We start from the raw sequence: 14,975 nt of genomic DNA, 5'->3' as shown, positions 1-14,975 counted from the left end.
TATAAAAAATAATATAAAGGAGTCTTTGTGTCTGAGTCTTATTCCTATCTGGCAAGAAATTAATGTGTATTTATTTTTCCATTGCAAGTGCAACAAGAATATAAAGTCCATTGGTTTATTTTAAACAAATTTCCTGGTAAATTACATCAGTGGTGATCTTTACTGGAAGTCAGTAAAGAATAGATAGGTTGTGGTCTGATCTTTTACTATACTTAATATTGAATTGTTTTACCTTATTAACTTAAACAAACACAAATGCATATGCAAAAATAAAAAAAATATGGGCCTAATGTGTTCTCAGGAGACAAAATATGCATGAGAATATTCTTTAATATATCAATTATTTTCATGCCCTCTGTACGTTATTCTGTACGGAAATTTATTTTTTATCTGAAAGGAAAGCCCTGCATTACAGTCTGTGAAAGTGCTGACCTCCCATGAAGGAGGACTTTACTTGACCGACTCTTGAGAGCAGCGACTGCTATCCATATGAATGAACTGTGCTTCTTCTGAGTATGGGAAGCAGCTGTGTTTGTTATTAAAGCCTGTCAGCTCTTTCCAACAAACAATTTGTGTGTTTATATGGAAAAAAAACTGGGTGGAGGTTTACCACTTAACAAGGCTTAATTTTCTTAGTACATGTACTGACTCATATCATTTGTGTGTGTGTGTGTGTGTGTGTCACTCACTCTCCCATGGTGTGTGTGTGAGGAAATGTTAAATGTTATCAAAAAAAAAAATAACTGAAAGTGGAAAGGTTTCTTTGAACAACCATATTAAAGTTTAAAAACTCATTTATGAATCTTTTTTTGCCAAGTCAGCACCAAACTAACTTAAATGGCCCCAGAACAAAGAGTTCATCTGAGTCGGATTTATGAGACCATAAGGAAAGGAAACAGCAAAGTTACATCAATTAACCAGCCTTCAGCGACTGTAATAAAATCCACAACAGAGTGGTATTGAATGTGCAATATCCTATGAAGTAAAACATGTTTCCAGCCACTGGTGGTGTATACAGGATCTAAGTGAACAACAAATTAGGTCTCCTTGTGCCTTCACGTGTAATCAGAAGGCTACATAATGTCTTCATTATTAAATGCAGTGTGGAAGATATACAAAGGACTTTATAATATTGTATAATAAATATATAAGACATTGGAAGATATGTGAACAGCTTTTAATCCAAATATACATTTATTCACAAAGATGAACTCATTGATATTTTTGGTGATGTCAAATATCAGTAGTCATACAGTAAGTCATGAATCAGTAGTCATGGCTCCAGCAAATACTACGTCATCAAACACAGTTAAAGAAACAATACAAAAGAGTTAGGCTCCGCCCCTTATGGTTATAGAGTGAATGACTATACGGTAATTGCAAAACTACAATGTTATCAAAAAAAATCATATATGTGTACTAAAGCTGATCCGACACGTCTAAATCCTTTCCAGATCTGTGTACAGAAAGCCATAACAGGCCTCTTGATATTCTGCCATAAGCCTTCCCTATAGTCCACGTCCACCTGGCCGAGGTAGTAGTCCGTGCTACCTCTAAAAGAAGCGGAAGTGAAGTATCTTCTCTCATAATCTAAAGCTTCTTGTTGCTTCTTCAGGCCCTCCGGCACCTCCTTCGGTCTTTCTTCAATTTCTTTCTCCAGCATCCTTACTTTGTCCTCGAGGCATTGTTGCCTTTTCTTAGCTTGATTTGTGACCTTTTTCATCCTATCTCTATCTATCTCCAGCTCCTTTCTTAACTTTTTCATTTCCACGTTCATCCTCCTCTTCCATTTCTTGAACTCTTCCTCCATCTGCGCCCATCTTTCCAAGTCTCTCAGCCTCTCTTGCGCGCTTTGTCTCTCCTGCTCCATCTCCTTCCTTAAATCTTTTTTTTTCTTTATCCTCTCCTGCTTTTTTTGCTTAGCCTTTTCTTTCTCTGTAGCCTCCTGAATCATGTGCTGAATCTCTTTCTCTCCTAAACAGAACTGTACCTGTAATGAAGTAATATTTATTACTTATTTATTAATATTTATTACCAACTAAATAACTCCTGGTTTTCTTCATGAACATTTTCTCTAGTCAGAAACTCTGGGTTTAGGTGCAAAAACAGCTGCATTCACTTCACTGTTACTGCACCCCAAATTAGACTACATCTACACTAATCCGGATTCATTTAAAAACGGCATTTTCATCTAAAAACGCTCTGTGTCCAGACTACCATTTACCGTACTGCTCATGTGTAAAACGTAAGACACCTTGACGTCACTTCACGGAATTCACGTCATTGTAACTGCATCCCAACTTATTATTCATTCATTCATTCATTTTCTACCGCTTATCCGAACTACCTCGGGTCACGGGGAGCCTGTGCCTATCTCAGGCGCCATCGGGCATCAAGGCAGGATACACCCTGGATGGAGTGCCAACCCATCGCAGGGCACACACACACTCTCATTCACTCACGCAATCACACACTAGGGACAATTTTTTCCAGAGATGCCAATCAACCTACCATGCATGTCTTTGGACCGGGGGAGGAAATCGGAGTACCCGGAGGAAACCCCCGAGGCACGGGGAGAACATGCAAACTCCACACACACAAGGTGGAGGCGGGAATCGAGCCCCCAACCCTGGAGGCGTGAGGCGAACGTGCTAACCACTAAGCCACCATGCCCCCCCAACTTATTATGATATTTGGAAATGTATAAAGGATTTAAATTACAATCATGACTTGTGTCATAGTGACAGTTTGGATGAGTATGATTATTGGATCGGTCTTGTAGAGAGAATCAGATTTTTGCTTACAGTCTTCCTCGGTTTCCTCGGCATCTTTCTGTTTGTTGAGAATCCTGTCGCTGTCACAGAACGCAACACATCACCCTGTAGGTTTAAAATAATATAATGTAATATACGATCCCAACCTGCACAGGTTATACTGTGAGAATGAATGAGTATTAATTCAAGCTTCAAGATTAAAGAGGTTCATTGTAATGTGCACAGACCATACAATGAAATTCTTACTTTGCACGTCTCCCTTAAAAAAGAATAAAAATAAATAATAGAAAAGAAATGTATGAAAAAATTACAGTATATACAGATTAAGATTTAAATAAGGTGCTCAGTGAGTTGTGTCATTTGGGGTTAATGGGGTGTCAGGGAGTGGTGTTAAGTGTTGTTCAGGAGTCTAACGGCTTGTGAATAGAAGCTGTTTGTAAGTCTTAATTAATGCTCTAGAAGCTGTGTATGTAGGTTCATCTAGTTTTTCATGATGAAGTGTTTATTTGGGGATTATTTAACTTGGACCTTACGTTTCTCTGCTTCTTTTGCAGAGAGCTTCTCTTACTTGCTTCGTTATCTATTTTGCGCATGCACTTCTCAATATGTTGTTCCAAGCCGTCAGCTTCAGCAGATTTCAGGATGCGGTTCCTGTGCTTTAGACGTAAATTTACCAGCTCGCCTCGTTCCTCCTCACTCAGAGGCTTCACACTGAGTAGATTATTAATTTCATCCTGCAGGATTCGCACATCCTCGCTCTCCTGCCATGTACTCAGTTTCACAGTCCGTCTCTCACCTGTTCTCTGCTGAAACTGAAAATTGGAGAACAGAAACATATTTTTGTTGTACATGCCAAAAATAAGACATCTTAACATCTTTAATTGAAGCAAATATATGAGTGTGATATACTTCTTGCCATCAATACATCCATTTCTGTACTTCTGTTCTTTAGCTTAATACCAAACAATACTTTCTATAAAGACTGAATCAGTGTTTATTTATAAACCTCTCCTAAGATTAAGAGTAAGATAGGAATAAGAGGAAAAATAAAAATAATAATCACAACTAATAAGAGTGTCACGATGCAGGACAAAGGCGAGTGAGGATCCAAATGCAGATTTAAAGTTTAATAGTCCAAACACAAGAAACAGATGAACAGACAGGCAGACAGAACAAGGCAGCAAACAGGGCTAACAGGACACAGGAACAGGCACACCAACATCCAACATGAGGCAACGACCAACACCAGGGAAGTGAACAAACAGAGTATAAATAAGAGACAAGAACCAATCACACAGCAGAACTAATTAGAGACAAGACAACACACCTGAGGGGATGAAGGAGTACAATTAATGTCCATGGGAACAAAAGAGTAGGCGGAGCAAACAATTAACAACCGGGAAAGACAGCAGACAGAAACAGGACAGAAACACAGACAGACTCTTTACAAAGAGGTAGTAGTAATATTAGATAATAAATATTCGAAATATATTTGAATAAAACATACTGAAATAATATGAAGTAAATTCATCCAGCTTATTTACATCACATCAGATCTTATACATTATTAATGTTAAATATCAACCATACTTAGTATGTTATAACTCTCTTACCTCATCAAGGGAAGTTTCGGTATCATCGCTGTCAACAATGTTGATTCAAAATGAACAGACAATTAGTCAAAAAACATGTCACACTATTAACACAGTCAAATTTTAACCATCGCAATTTATTATCACTGCTTATTTAAGTCAGTAAACGTTTGTCTATAATCAGTAAACAAACCCACACACCTCCATTCTAGAGACACCTCAGGAGAAAGTCGACTCCTTTCTGTATTGATCTCACTCAGTGAACTTAGCATTTTATCAGTGAACTGAATCTGATTTTGCATAAACTCCTGCAAAACCGTAAGTTTCGCCAATTCCTCCATTCTGTCCATATCTGTTACAAACACACAACAGGAAACACAAACACAGCGTTTTAGCTAATGACTTATACTACAACAAACTCAAGATAAATACCGTTTGTTATTTTTCTACAGATGTCTAATCCACACCGAGAATATTTCAGCTTCGTTATAATATTTATTGAACTAAAATAAAGTTTCCTAACACACAACCTACCTGATGAAACAGCAGTGAAATTAAAACACTGTTAAAATACTGAATGAAAATTTTCAGAACATTCGAGAATCGCTGTTGCTAAGCGACCGGGAATCATCACGTGCAGAGTTGCGTTCCAGAACAATTCTTACAGCCATATTAATTTTAACATTTAAAAAAAAATCTTTATTTGTATTTTTATTATTTTTCTCCACCATTTTTGTCCTTTATGGACAAACGTAGAATCTGAAGTTACACAACTATTCCGAAGCAGCTGTATTTTCTAAGTAAACAACATTAAAATTTAAATTAAAATGTATATATTTGGGGGTCACGGTGGCTTAGTGGTTAGCACGTTCGCCTCACACCTCCAGGGTCGGGGTTCGATTCCCGCCTCCACCTTGTGTGTGTGGAGTTTGCATGTTCTCCCCGTGCCTCGGGGGTTTCCTCCAGGTACTCCGGTTTCCTCCCCCGGTCCAAAGACATGCATGGTAGGTTGATTGGCATCTCTGGAAAATTGTCCGTAGTGTGTGATTGCGTGAGTGAATGAGAGTGTGTGTGTGTGTGCGCCCTGCGATGGGTTGGCACTCCGTCCAGGGTGTATCCTGCCTTGATGCCCGATGACGCCTGAGATAGGCACAGGCTCCCCGTGACCCGAGGTAGTTCAGATAAGCGGTAGAAAATGAGTGAGTGAGTGATACAGGTACAGGCATTTGGGGGGAAAATATGATTCAGAGTCACATCCCACATTCAGTCTTTTCTGGGCCTTTTACTAGTATTAGTAGTACACACACACACACACACACACACACACACATTAATTGCGCTTGTTCTGAGGCTCATCAGTAGCAGATGTGTGTAAACAGGGTGCACAGCACCTGAATTGAGTTAATAAAGTTGGAGCGTTGTGTGTCTGTTTCATCCTGTAAAAGTAAAATAAGCATTTTTCCTGTATTCTTCACTGGTGTCACCAGCCTGTAAGTGACATCTCTGTGAGCAGCTTTGTTGTGTTGCTGTAATTAATCAGGGTAATGGTTATGTATGAGCTCATCTGGCCAAAAGAGATGATCCGAGTTAGATTTAAGGTAGTGCCATTCACTGTGGGGTCAGAGTTTAAGAGGTCGTGACAGTAATTGCTTCCACAGGTTTGCCTCTCGGCACAGGGTGACCTTCGATCTGCTCAGAAAGAAACGAATTTGTGATTCAGTCATTACAGTGAATAAATGAAAAAAGAAATACATTCAACAAAATATATATATATATATATATATTTTTTTATCTCTTTATTCTGTCTGTTTATCTGTCTAGGTTGCCAGGGTAGATTTAATGTATGTGTGTGTGTGTGTGTGTGTGTGTGTGTGTGTGTGTTTGTGTGTGTGTGTGTGTGGTCCAAAACCAATTAATCTCAAAAAAGATAATAAAATCATTGTGTTGCCTCAACCACATTATATGTGAATCACATTTACTAGCCAATGAGCCTCTTTTTTTTCTTTTCTTTTCTTTCAACACATTTCTAAGTTTTGATGATATTCTTAAGGACTGTTTTTACAGTGGATTAAATATAAGCTATAATATAATATAATATAATATAATATAATATAATATAATATAATATAATATAATATAATATTATATATATATATTATTTCAATAGTAATAATAAGACGACTCTACTCAATTGTATTGATGAGCTGTTTTGATGTCATGAAGTAAGAAACATATGATTACTGTTGGGACAGTTCAGCATGCTTGGGTGGAAAATGCTGGAAGTTTCTTGTGGAAGCACTCTTTATTATTATTAATAATAATAATAATAATAATAATAATAATAATAAAACCTCTCAGACGCGCTAGTCCCCCATTGCTCACCTGAAAGAATCGACACAAAGAGTCACAAATCCCACTGATCAAAAAACACTGTTATAAATTAAAGGAATGTTAGCTAGTACTTTAGCTGAACTATGTTCTTAAAGGAACAACATCATTCAGTTAGTATCCAAAAAGCATGTAGTTGGAGGTCAATACCAGGTTGTATTGTGGCAGTTTATTAATTCAGTTTGATTTAAATTGAAAGAAAATCCACGGACATGTGGACTGTGTGCTTCTAATTATTACTATAAGTTTGTTGTAGCTGAGAATCAGTCGTGTCTGTAGTGTTTGGTGCCTCAAGGGACATTAAATGTCACACGTTGTATGCGGTTGTACTGAAGTGCACGAGTTGAAAAGAAAAGTCAATTGAAATGGGCTTTAAACAGTTTCCAGTTAGCATTTAATAGGCTGAGCTTTACGTCGTGGAGTCATTTGTTAAATTAAATTAGTGTGTGCATGTGTGTGTGTCTTTGTACATGTCTTTGTGTGTGTGAAATGATCTTTGGGGTTGTTGGGGGGGGGGGGTTTCAGTATGTAAAATGTGAAATAAGAACTGACGCCAGGAAACCCACATGCCACAGATACAGAGAGAGACAGAGAGAGAGAGAGAGAGAGAGAGAGAGAGAGAGAGAGAGAGAGAGAGAGAGAGAGAGAGAGAGAGAGAGAGAGAGAGAGAGAGAGAGAGAGAGAGAGAGAGAGAGAGAGCGAGAGAGAGAGGAGGGAGGAATTATAAAAGGAGTTCAATTCCTCTCTTGCCCCAGCTGTCAAAACAGCCCCATACACACACACACACACACACACACACACACACACACACTCACACACTCCTCTGCATGTGCAAATGCAAGACGTACACTTCTCTAAACTCCACATCACCCTGCCAGGATCTTAAAGGACACTTTTAATTCAGGAGAGTCAAGAGATCCTAGGACAACATTCCCACAAGGTGAGTGAAATATACTTATTATTATTTGCTGCAGAAATTTGAAATCACTCATGAGCATACTCTTTTGTAATTGAATTCTTGAAAAGCAGAATCTCGAATAATATTTTCATGAATGTCAGAATTTCTTAGCATTTCCTACATCCACATTTTGCTTTAATGACAGCGTGCATTCGAAATGTGTAAATACAGATGGATGAAATTCGAACATTTTGTACTTCACATAGGAAATATCACAAAACTGAAACTCTAAATAGTGCAGAATCTCTTTCTTTAAAAACAGACACATTTTCGGACTTGTTTTCCTCTTTGTTTGTTCTGTAATTGGGATTTTAGAATGTTACTGATTAATATGATACTGATTTTGTGATAACGGACATTAATATACACATTTATATGTAAAATGAGCAGAACAACTGTTACTCAAAAGGACAAGTAGCTGAAGGGACATTAAAAATATCATTTAAACGTTTAAGTGATTTGTAATTGTATTGTCTGCTGTGTTCTAGTCTTAACTTTTGTGCTACATATAGAAAATGACAGAAAGTTCTCTTTCTCTTTCTCTGCTTTTTTGTTTACTCAGGACTGTTTACTCGTTCAGCTGATAAACTTCCTCTTCACGTCGCACTCTCGCTAATCTAATCTCGATCTTAAATCGAACGGTCTTATAAACTGAATTCTAAAATAAAGACAAGAACAGTAATAGTGATGCCATTCAGTCCTGCCATTCTAACATCCTGATTTTCTCTTTCTCCATTACTCAAATTTCAGAAAAAAAAAAACACCCCTCTGGCTTTGCATTAAAGCGTGCCGTCCCAAGATGCCCTGGGTCACGGTGCTAATAGCAACCATATCCTGCATGCTGATGAGACATAGCTACTGCCAATCAAACTCCTCAGAGAACTTCCTGTTCTCTAGTGACCCAGTTGCCATCCTGCTTCCTGACCTTCATGCCACCCTTTCACCTCTGACCCCAAGTGAGGGTGGGAGCCCTGAACGTAAACCTGCCACTCTTGCCTCCTTACACTCATCATCATCATCATCATCATCATCAGCCCTCACTTCTGGGAACAGATCAGTGAAAGCTCACCCTGTACCACCACCGCCAGCATGTTTGCGCAGGACGTCTATGAGGGTCGCGTTTAAGTATGTGAACACGGTGCTGTCTTGCGTGATCTTTGTGGTTGGAGTTGTGGGTAATGCCACGTTGCTAAGGATCATATGCTTCCACAAGAACATGAGGAATGGCCCCAATGCCCTCATCGCCAGCCTGGCACTGGGAGACCTCATTTACATCGCCATTGACATCCCCATCCACATCTATAAGGTAGCATAGTCACCACTAAACTGCACAGAGAAGCCATATTTGCTACTTTAACTAGATTAAACCACTCAGGATACACCTGTAGGTTTTCATGTTGTTAAGTAGCTTCTTCAGATTCTTTGTATTGTTCGTGCCATTCTCATATTTTGTACATCACACTATATAAGATGCTCAGCTAAAATCAAAAAAGTCACAGATGTGAGCAGTCAGATATGAAGATTGCGGTAAACAAACACCACATTCATGCATAAGTGTGATGCATTTACAGCTTTTAATGAATCATCCTTTAAATTAGTTTATTATGAGTATTTAGTGATAGTTCTTTGGGCTGGAAAAAGTTCACATTCTCTTTTGTTTTGATTACAGATATAGATACAGATGTTTGATGCACTACAGATACAGATATTGGCATTGCATTGCGGCTCTAATGTAAATAAATCCTAAGCAGCTCCTGAGTTTTGGGTTTCAGGGTCTCTTGAGGTCACAGGAAATGAATTTGGTAGATGTAGTAAAGCCCACTGCATTCTCCTGAAGGAGTGCTTGCTGCTTGGACTGTGGATCAAATAACGATGAACAGTGAAGCGGTGGCAGTGTATGCTGTCATCTTTTGGTATTGCTTTACTTCAGGATGTCATTAGAGCTAAGATTAAGATTTATGTCTATTACTACATCTGTTTATTGGCAGATTCGAAACAAAGCAACCTCATGATTATATTCCGACTACTACCCCATTATTACCGATGCCGCCCGATTACAACCACTACTACTCCATTACTACCTCTACTTCACCATTACTCCCAATTTTACCCATTACTACCACTACTACCCCAGGAACAGCTCTTTGCACATCCTAGGAATTGAGCTATATTCACCGAGAGAATATTCTCCAAGAACATTGTGTAATAAGATCAGTAACAATATTATCGATCATAATGAGATCATAAATCCTTGATTTGTTTGAACAGTTTGGAGTAGAAGTGCTTAACATTACATCACTTTTTTAACTCTTAGGTGTGTGTGTGTTTGTGTGTGTGCGTGTGTGTGTGTGTGTGTGTGTGTGTGTGTGTGTATGTGTCTTTTTTTTAGAGAAATTCAGCTCTGGTTTTGTTTAATCACACTCCAGTGAGTCACAATCGAATTAGACTGAACCAGAGAGTCTAGTGAGTCATGAGTCACGGGGGATTTGGTTTGTGATGGTTTAACCTGTCAGATATTTTTGACTAAAGGTTGAAAGTATTAGAACTTGACAGATATATTCAGGACAACAACACTGATGTTATATCTCCAGTCCAGTAGATATTTTTCTTATATGTGCAAGCATGTGCAACCGTAACACAAAAAAGTAGAATTTTATATAGATCAACTTATGGTTTATTAAAGTTTGTGGCCATAAAGAAATGTACTGATAACTAAATGTATCGGTCATATTTTTTGGTAACACGAATTGAATTTGGCTTTTAAGATACTCTCTACATTGCAGTCATCTTGATTTCAAAATGTTCTGGTGTATTACATCATTATCTATCACTGCCTGGGTTTCTTCACCATCACTCACAAGTACTGATAGTGTGTGTGCGCATGTGAGTGTAAGGGTGTGTGTGTGCGTCAAGCTGTCTCTGTTATCGGTCACTCTGACATGCTTATTTTGGATCTTCTATCGATGTACCACTCAACACACTGACTACAGGACAGGAGGTTCTTTATAAATGCTGCCCTTAAATGGTATCTGTCCACTGTTTGTTCATGTGTGTTACGGTACATGAGGACATTGTGTGTTACAGTTTGAACACTGTGCGCTTTTGGTTTTCCACCGAAAAACAAATAACATCCTGAATGTGTGTTTCGTGCATTTCTTGGTTTCGGTGTAGTTGCTGGCGATGAGATGGCCGTTTAATGACACAGGGTTTGGACTCTTCCTGTGTAAGCTCTTTCCCTTCTTGCAAAAGGCTTCAGTAGGGATAACGGTGCTCAACCTGTGTGCCCTCAGTGTGGACAGGTACGACACATGTTCAAACATGTACATACACATGCTTGTAAACAGGTGACGTATGAATGTAGATATTCGTTTTATTTAATGTATTATGTGTTCAGGTATCGTGCCGTGGCCTCATGGAGCCGCGTGCAAGGTGTGGGAATCCCAGCTTCCACTGCAGTAGAGATCATGTGTATCTGGGCTTTGTCCATTCTACTGGCTGTTCCTGAAGCTGTGGGCTTTAGCATGGTCAGCTTTGATCACAATAATGTGACTGTACAGACCTGCATGCTCAAGCCAGAATCACAGTTTATGACTGTAAGTACACACACACACACACACACTATACACTCCACTACACTTTCTCTAAGATAAACTCTATTACAGTATAACATCAAGTTTGGACATTGTAAAAAAAAAAACAAAAAAAAAACACAATACTCCTGGAAAGATATATGACAAGTCTATGTTTTATCTTCTTCCCTGTCACAGATTAATTGAGTGTATAAATCTTTTAAAATTTCTGAAGTAAAAAGTGAAGTAGAGAAACATCTATAAAGCTAATCATCTATAAAGCTAATCATATGCTAGCGTCTGTATAGGCTAACCATTTTGATAGCTAGCACTTGAAAAGGTACAGTGATAGTCAACCCAAAACAGATCTTCTATAAACATCAGCATTTTCCTCTTGTATTGAGAGATTACTAAAAAAAAAAGGACTATTAAATAGTAAAATGAAACTGGGTGTTTAGTTTTACAGAGATGCAAAGGACTGGTGGTTGTTTGGGTTTTACTTCTGCGTGCCGTTAGCATGTACAGCTATCTTCTACACTCTGATGACTTGCGAGATGCTGAATTACAAGAAAGGAAGTCTGAGAATCGCACTCAGTGAACACATCAAACAGGTGAGTCATTTGGAGGTGATTCAGTGAATTTATTTATGTTTAAATCCCTAAAAATTGATGAATTGTTTAATCCTGTATTTTACATGTGACATTTTTGTGAAGCCTTGTAAATTAAAATGAGAATATTTTGTATGTAGACTTTATTAGCTGGTATAATTTTCATTGAAATGCTCAGATTGTGGTGCCTTTCTGACGAAGGTGAATATGTGTGTTTGTTGGCAGCGACGTGAGGTAGCGAAGGCCGTATTCTCTCTGGTGCTAATTTTCGCTCTGTGCTGGTTTCCTCTTCACCTGAGTCGCATTCTGAAGAAAATGGCTTACTTGCAGCACGACGTTCAGCGCTGTGATCTGCTCAAGTGAGAAAATCAGATTACATTTCTTCACAGTTCTTTTCTTCACAGTTGTTTAGTGTTTAATTCATTTTATCTGTAATGTTTCCCACTATTAGCAGAAACCAGAAGCTAGCATACGTTTATCTTTATAGTTTGATAAATGCCTGGTTTTCTTGTTTTTGTAACTGTATTTTTTCAGCGCCTTTTTATTTTTTTTTAAACATTTGTCAAAACAACTGAGGTAAACGTTGATATTATCTTTAGATTGTTTTATAAGGCTTATCAGCTAGTTTCTAGCTAGTAAAATTGCTAGCCTCCATTATTACTTTTTGCTTTTTTTTTTTAATTAGCATTTATTTTAGGTGGAAGTACAAAATTGTGCCAACATTGACTAAGGAGCATTTTTATAACAACCTCGCTAAGTTGACCCAATGCTAGCCCAACATTTACATTCACATTTACATTTATTTGCGGCATTTGGCAGAGGCCCTTATCCAAAGCGACGTACAAATGTGCTTTTAAGTCTCTATCGATGAATACATTAACACTGGTTCACTAGGTTATAGTGTTAGGTTAACATTAACTCTAACATTAAAACTCTGTTCAGGGGTGATTTATTTTTACTGACAAGGTAAAAATTTTAAGTTAACTGAAATTCTGTTGGCTCTTACGGCCCAATGTAGGCCCAGCAGACAAAATGAAATTAGGCAAATATTGGGAACTTGGATTTAAACATGGCTGAAGTTCTAGTGGTTCTGGTGGATTAACTTTGGCCCAATATAATAGCTGCTCTCTTTTTTTCCAGTTTGCTAATTGGGCAGCTTCTTCAGTATTGGCCGATTGCCTAGCAACTAAGTTTACACCACTTTTAAAGAACATTTTTATTCAGGGACTGGCAACATGCTAAGAGCAACACTGTAACTGTATTTCCTGTTTGTTTCTGCTAGCTTCCTTCTAGTGCTTGATTACTTCAGCATAAACCTGGCAACTATAAATTCCTGCATCAACCCTATCATACTCTACCTCGTCAGCAAGAAGTTCAAAAAGTGCTTTAAGGTACAGACACTCCATTTATCTCTCACTCATTCATTTCTCCCTCTTATTCCATCCATCATCTTTTCTTCTAATTTCTTATCTTACGTCTTCATATCTATCATGATAATAGAGTGAGATTATTTTGTGTCTGTGATTAATAGCTGTACATGTTCAAGTCTGAGGCTGTTTTCTTCTTCTTTTTCTTCTGCTTCTTCTTCTTATTTTAATGAGGGAAAGATGGGGAGGGGGCACGGTGGCTTAGTGGTTAGCACGTTCACCTCACACCTCCAGGGTTGGGGGTTCGATTCCCGCCTCCACCTTGTGTGTGTGGAGTTTGCATGTTCTCCCCGTGCCTCGGGGGTTTCCTCCGGGTACTCCGGTTTCCTCCCCCGGTCCAAAGACATGCATGGTAGGTTGATTGGCATCTCTGGATAAATTGTCCGTAGTGTGTGAGTGTGTGAGTGAATGAGAGTATGTGTGCCCTGCCATGGGTTGGCACTCCATCCAGGGTGTATCCTGCCTTGATGCCCAATGACGCCTGAGATAGTTCGGATAAGCGCTAGAAAATGAGTGAGTGAGAAGATGGGGGATTTATGGATATATATTGCTAACATTCTCTCCAAACTTCCTCAGTCATGCCTGTGCTGTTGGTGTTATTCGGGTTCTCTGTTGGGCAGCATGGGAACCAGCATCCAATACAAGAACCCTGTCCTGCAGAACGTCCTGACAGACCGAACAGCATTGCGCAAGGACAGTTACAACTGAGGACACAAACTTAAAAATGGACATCACAATGGTGACGATAAAGTATAGCATGCTGAGACGGCTAATAGCATGCTGAGACAATGAACACTGGCTGCAGAAAAAGTAGCTCAAAATGTCTCAAAATGCTGGAAAAAGTCTTTGTGCACATCACTTTAAATTCTCAAATACGAACCGCACGTTTTGCCATGTTGATAGTATCATTGTAGAAAAAGCTATATTTTATTCTATTGTATTATTTTTGTTTTTATATTATATTTATTCATGTTTAAACATTACCAGTAAGCCAGCATCACCATATATCTTTGTAATCAGTTCATTGTTGTTTCATTTAGCCTGCATTCACATTGTAAGCTTAAACAATGTGTTGCTTTTCTCCCAAATCATTTAAAGTCATGCTACTTCACATAAATGGACACATATCTAATACACCACCATGTGACCGGATAGATTGGATTCTTGCATTCCTTTTTTCCACATAATTGCATATCATCAGCTCCTAGCTTAGCATTTCTATTTATCTTCCTGATATGATTAGAAACTCCACAACAAAAACTTTTATGCTGAAGGCATGTGCTGCTGAATAAACAGATTTTAAAAAGATGGAATCGTTGACATGGTGAGGTTTTCTGTAAGAATATGTTTATTTAAAATTTGTCAGTACTCATTCAGAGATAAAGCTGAAATGGCACAATTACTTCAAGAGAAAAAAAAAGGTTGGTGAGGAAGTGATAATCTTGAGATCTGATTTGTCCCACAGACGAGTTAAAGCCTAAAATATACACTACATGTCAAATTGCCGTAAGAGAAATAAAACATTTTGTGAAAATCATCACTAATTTATTTTACTCCTTATTCAAATTTAGAGTCCGTGCTAAATTTCTCCCCAATGAAAAGTAATAGAAATAAATCGGAAGGATAACATGCGCATTAAAGAATTAACATCAGCACAGC

The 14,975-nt window shown here is 38.3% G+C and overlaps 1 protein-coding gene across 1 annotated transcript; it reads left to right on the top strand.

The window, feature by feature from the left end:
• Positions 1-7,507: 7,507 nt before the first annotated feature.
• On the top strand, positions 7,508-14,622 carry ednrab (endothelin receptor type Ab). The gene is made up of 8 exons (XM_060894758.1): positions 7,508-7,694; positions 8,463-9,018; positions 10,884-11,011; positions 11,107-11,305; positions 11,740-11,892; positions 12,115-12,248; positions 13,172-13,280; positions 13,893-14,622. Exons 2-8 carry the CDS (start codon positions 8,512-8,514, stop codon positions 14,022-14,024), a joined length of 1,362 nt encoding a protein of 453 aa, XP_060750741.1. The 5' UTR covers positions 7,508-7,694; positions 8,463-8,511; the 3' UTR covers positions 14,025-14,622.
• Positions 14,623-14,975: the final 353 nt, after the last annotated feature.

Source organism: Tachysurus vachellii, chromosome 19, assembly GCF_030014155.1.
Source record: "Tachysurus vachellii isolate PV-2020 chromosome 19, HZAU_Pvac_v1, whole genome shotgun sequence".
NCBI classification, from domain to species: Eukaryota; Metazoa; Chordata; class Actinopteri; order Siluriformes; family Bagridae; genus Tachysurus; species Tachysurus vachellii.
Note: the sequence above shows the minus strand (reverse complement) of the source record. Positions and strands in the feature narration are given on the sequence as shown.

Coding starts and splice junctions, on each gene's coding strand:
- ednrab (XM_060894758.1), top strand. CDS start 8,512: ATGCCCTGGGTCACGGTGCTAATAGCAACCATATCCTGCATGCTGATG. Junction 9,019..10,883: donor TCCCCATCCACATCTATAAG/GTAGCATAGTCA, acceptor GTTTCGGTGTAG/TTGCTGGCGATGAGATGGCC. Junction 12,249..13,171: donor CAGCGCTGTGATCTGCTCAA/GTGAGAAAATCA, acceptor TGTTTCTGCTAG/CTTCCTTCTAGTGCTTGATT.